This window comes from Halyomorpha halys, unplaced genomic scaffold (assembly GCF_000696795.3).
Source record: "Halyomorpha halys isolate HHAL.00 unplaced genomic scaffold, Hhal_1.1 Scaffold2140.1, whole genome shotgun sequence".
Classification (NCBI taxonomy): domain Eukaryota; kingdom Metazoa; phylum Arthropoda; class Insecta; order Hemiptera; family Pentatomidae; genus Halyomorpha; species Halyomorpha halys.
This window is the reverse complement of record NW_027114798.1, coordinates 10,548-15,522: the sequence shown is the minus strand read 5'-3', so window position 1 is coordinate 15,522 and position 4,975 is coordinate 10,548. Positions and strand designations below refer to the sequence as shown.

The 4,975-nt window shown below is 37.2% G+C and overlaps 1 protein-coding gene across 1 annotated transcript in view; it reads right to left on the bottom strand.

The window, feature by feature from the left end:
- LOC106691196 (uncharacterized) overlaps window positions 1-4,975 on the bottom strand; it is a 10,127-nt gene that overhangs the window by 3,201 nt on the left and 1,951 nt on the right. Inside the window, exon 2 of the mRNA XM_014436892.3 lies at window positions 3,861-3,950. Within this exon, the coding sequence (XP_014292378.1) occupies window positions 3,861-3,950 (90 nt within the window). The remainder of the gene's footprint in view (window positions 1-3,860; window positions 3,951-4,975) is intronic.

Here is a 4,975-nt window from a genome sequence, read left to right as displayed (position 1 = left end):
AGATTAGATTTACTAAATGTATTATAATATACAGTTGTAAATAGCAATAAATAAATATTAAAAAAAAAACATTTCCCTACCGAGATATAATTGCAATGTGTTGGTTCAGTATTGTTCCACTTCGAGTGAATTTAATTTTAATTCTCTGTATAACATACAGGGTGTTTCTAGATTAAGTGACCAAACTGAAAATATGAATTAAGGACATCAAAAGAAGAAAAAATTTCCTCTGAAGGTGTGTCCGCAAACGCTTTTGTTTAGGATATAATCAAACCTAAAGATTTTCAGTGTTATGAATTATTTATGTTATATGAAATAAATAAGACCTGTTGATTTGTTCCAAATACTTTGTTAATTAAACGTAAACATTAAGTGCTATTAATTAATTATTTATTATTAATTATTAACATTAAGAATTGCATTAAGACAGGCATCTTTCTTTAACAGATCTTCAATCTAAAAAACGCCTTCTTTGCCGAACATCTTGTGGTAATAAATTTCGTACCCTACTATGAGAGTTCTCAATACTTTAGTTGGCGTAATATTTGATTCTGCTCCATCTCTTCGTACACTGCTAGATGGATTATCTTCAAAATATTGTAATATGGTCGCAATGCTTTCTTCATTTCATAAAGGTACAAAAATACCGCCAGCACATAGCAAATGTATCAGTTTCTCTAAGACGTTGAAACGTGGAGATAAAGATAGGCTTGTTTGGTAATCTTCTATTCGGAAATCTCCTGGAATATTCACGACGGGTAGCATTAGAATTATAAATTTAATATGAACAAACTGTTAAATGTTATTGACAGTTCTCAATGCTAATTCTAAATAGTATTATTCCTTATGTTGCCAATAGTTTTTATACAGTTAGAGATAAAAGGCCTTATCAGTATTCTATCTAATCCATCTCTTATACAAAGCGTTTGCGGACATACCTTCACTTTGGACAACATTTAATATGAATCTAAATGTTTATATTAAATTAATAAAATAGTTAGAACAAATAAATAGGTTCTATTTACTTCATATATCGTAAATAATTCATAACAATAAAATAATAACCTTACCCCTGTCGAACAGATCCGCTACCTTGGACTATTTCTGGACAAACGACTAAACTGCAATCCTCACAGAAGACTGAAAAGACAGGAAACTGCACGTCGATTTCGACTATTACAGCACTTACTAGACAAACGGTCTAAACTTCCAATTCTTTACAGAAGACTGATCTACATGGTCAATCTAGACATACGGAGTTGAGCTTTGGGGTTCCACTAAACCTTCGAATTCCTCTCGTATCCAAAATCCTTCATAAAATCCTCAATGCTCCTTACTTTGTCACCAATAAAATCATACATATGAGTCTTAATGTTTCATATATAACCGATGTGGCCCGAACCAGATATCATTCCTTCCATTACAAACTCCCTACTTCCTCTACCATTCCTAACAATCCTACGAGGCGTCTGAAAAGATGGCCACGAGACCTGCTAATGTAAAGTGTCATTAGAGTGGTACCAATGGGTGGTTTCTCTACACGCCTGTAACACTTTTTTTTTAACTGAGAACAAATTTACAGAATGTATTATATAATATACAGTTGTAAGTAGCAATAAATAAATTTAAAAAAAAAAATCTTTAGATGTGAATTTCTTCTAAACAAAGCGTTTTTTTTTTTAAAAAAATTTTTCTTCTTTTGAGGTATAGCTCATATTTTAAGTTTGGCCACTTAACCCTGAAATATTTATGAAATAACAATAACATTATTAACGCCAATTTTAATAATTAATGTAAAAATGTTTTGTAAACAGTATTAGTATTTTATTAGATTTATTATTTTCTTTAGAATTTAGAAAGTTCTTTTTCGATGTAGAACAGATTTTTGATTGAGTCTATACTCGGGGCTGCATTACAAAATCCAACAAATTCATACATCTTCACACTTTCTCATTATTCGTTCTTTTGTGACTGATAAATTATTCAAAGTAAATCACAATGGCTCCTATTCATTCCTCTTCTCTCAGTGTGCTGGCGTTCCTCAGGGTAGTATTCTCGGTCCCATCCTCTACACTGTCTATACAAATGGTATCTCAACCAATCCTACCACTGTACTCACAATCAAAATCGGTTCCATATGTAACCGATCTAGCCCGAACCAGATATCAATCCTTCCATTATAAATAGCCTAACAATCAAAACCTGGTTTCTAACCTTGGTTCCTTTTCCATTCCTGACAAACCTTCAAGGTACCTGAAAAGAAGTTCTCTTCGAGACCTTTTAATGTAGAAATATTATTTGAGCGCTACCAAGGGGTAGTTTCTCTACATGTCAGTTTATGTCATTGTTATCATCACATTTACTAGATGTATTTTTATGTAAGTATTGTTGTAAATGTCGGTAAATAAAAAAAGGTGGAGAGGTATGCCAGTCTCGTAGGAGAGTGGTGCGTGTGGAGGAAGTTGAGTATTGGCAGCAGCCAAGACTCAGGCCATACTCATAAGAGGCCCCACGGACAGGGCTCATCCTATGGATATCCAAGGAGAGAGGGTTAGACCGGGTGAGGAGGTGACATATCTTGGTGTGAAGATAAGAAGAAGATTCGATGCCACTTCTCACCTAGTGTATCTAAAGGACAGGGTGACACTGTCACTCAATGGATTAAGTAGGATAGGGGGTGCATTTTGGGGCCTCAGGTACCCTGCAACGATGACCATATATAAAGGTGTGATTTTGGGTATTCTGAGGTACGCTTCCCTTGCCTGGAGCCGAAACCTCACGCAGACGCAGAAGAGAAGACCGGCCACCATACAGAGATTGGCTCTGCTGAGGGTTACGAAGACATACAGAACGGTGTCACATGAGACGGTTCAGGTGCTGGCCGGAGCGATTCATCCTCAGGATGTCCTTAAATATGAAGTAAAGAGGCAGGGACTAGAAGCGCTACCGGACGAGCTCCGAGAGAGGATCGGCGATTCTCCAAACTTGTGGAAGAAAATACTGCGGGAGGACTCAATACAGAAGTGGAATGAACGGTGGGTAGCAAGCCAGAAGGGCGCTACTTTGAAAAAATTCTTCCCTACCGTCCCTTCTAGACTGAAGGCTAAATGGGTCATCCCAGACTATTGGGTCTCACAGATCCTAACAGGACACGGGGGTTTCGGGGAAAACTGCAGGGCTTTGGAAAGAACATCGACCCCCGGTGCCCCACGTGCGGAGTTCCTGAAACTGCAAAACACGTAACAGTGGATTGCTCCACCATGGAAGGACACCGAGCCAGGCTGTTGAGAAAGACCGGGATTTTCGCCCTCGCCGAGGCAGACTTCCCCTATTTGATGGAAGAAGAGAATTATCCCTTCCTCAGGGAGTTCATTTACGGGTGGAAGGAGGTGGTGGGCCCAACACATTTCACAACAGGAAGGACTTGACCACCCAACATCGGCGAGCCACCAGAAGAAGATGAAACTGACCCAGACTGAGACCAGGAGGGCTGGACCAGCCTGGTAACTGCAGGAGGCACCCAGACAGATGCGCACCAGAAGGGCCTACCGAACGGATGAAGATCATTGGGAGCAGTGGCATGCGCAATCCCAGCGCTCACTACCCCACTGCTCCCGCACCCCATATGCCAGAAATGGCAAGGGAGGGGGGGGGGAGAAGAAGTAACCCACACTAGGTTACAGCAAGAAATGTCTTCCACTGCCATATTGCAATAGATCATAACTCTTTCACTAACCCATTCCCTTCATAAGTCTATAGGTGTGTTTTCAAAAAAAAATTATAAATATAATAATGAATTTTAAAGCTAATTTCTATTTATAGAATGACTCATCATATCATAATTTATTAGGATTGTTTACCAATGGTATCCTTCCAGATTGTAGGTTCCGTTGAGCGACGGGGTAGAGGAAGAACATTCCATCCAAGTCAGAGCCAGCATTACCTCCAGCCTGTAACACAATTTCATACTGTTGACTTTGTTTTTGGCCATCTTTAGGTAATTAAGATTAGTTCAAACCAAAAGAAATTACTGTTGTGATACCTGTGCCCTAAGAGGTATCCTAGAAAGCAGAATCGAGAGATTTGGACGGGAAATTCTTCACACAATTACAGGAGCGATCTGGGATCATAGCTTTAACACATGGAGAACACTTACAGAAACTGCCCAGTCGATATCTGGTGTATTGATATATGTCAATAACTGGCCAGTCAATATCTGGTGTATTGATATATGTCAATAACTGGTCAGTCAATTTAGCAATTAGTTCAATTACTGCAATAAGATGCTTCTCAACTTTTACCTTCCTATCATTTATTCAGACCAAGACTTCATCTACTCGTTTAAAATTTCCCCTCCTAAATAACGGTTAAGGCTTCATCTCCTAATTTGAAGTTCTCCCTACGATGCCTGAAGTTTCGTTCTAAGCTCATGTAAGTACACCTTCGGTAACAAAGCTTCATTTCTTATGGGACTTATCTCCCTGCTCCATTCCTCCTCTCCATGCTTCTCAATGAATACGCCATGACGGGAGTTTTTGTGAAGTTAATACATTAAACCACCGACTAGCCATATACTTAATTAAATTCTCACTAATTTGAATTCATACTTAATAACATTGTTTTGTATTTTTTTAAACTTTTAGTTTGAATTTTATAAATTACATGCTTACCATTTGAATCTGCATAACTCTGATTAAAATCTAAATGGATTCTAATGATCAAATTCACCAATATAATATTCGTAAGCTAGTTATTTCGTATTATCTAATTATGATAAATAAATTAGAGTTTTATTATACCTATTCATTTAAAATAAATTTTGTAATATTTAAGTATTTCTAGGAATCAATTAAATAAAATTCACATATACACACTGAATGTACAATGTCTATTAACAAAATTGTTCACCTTTTAACGTATACACAATTTTTAAGTGTTACTAATTATATAATAAATATTGTATTATTTACATTAT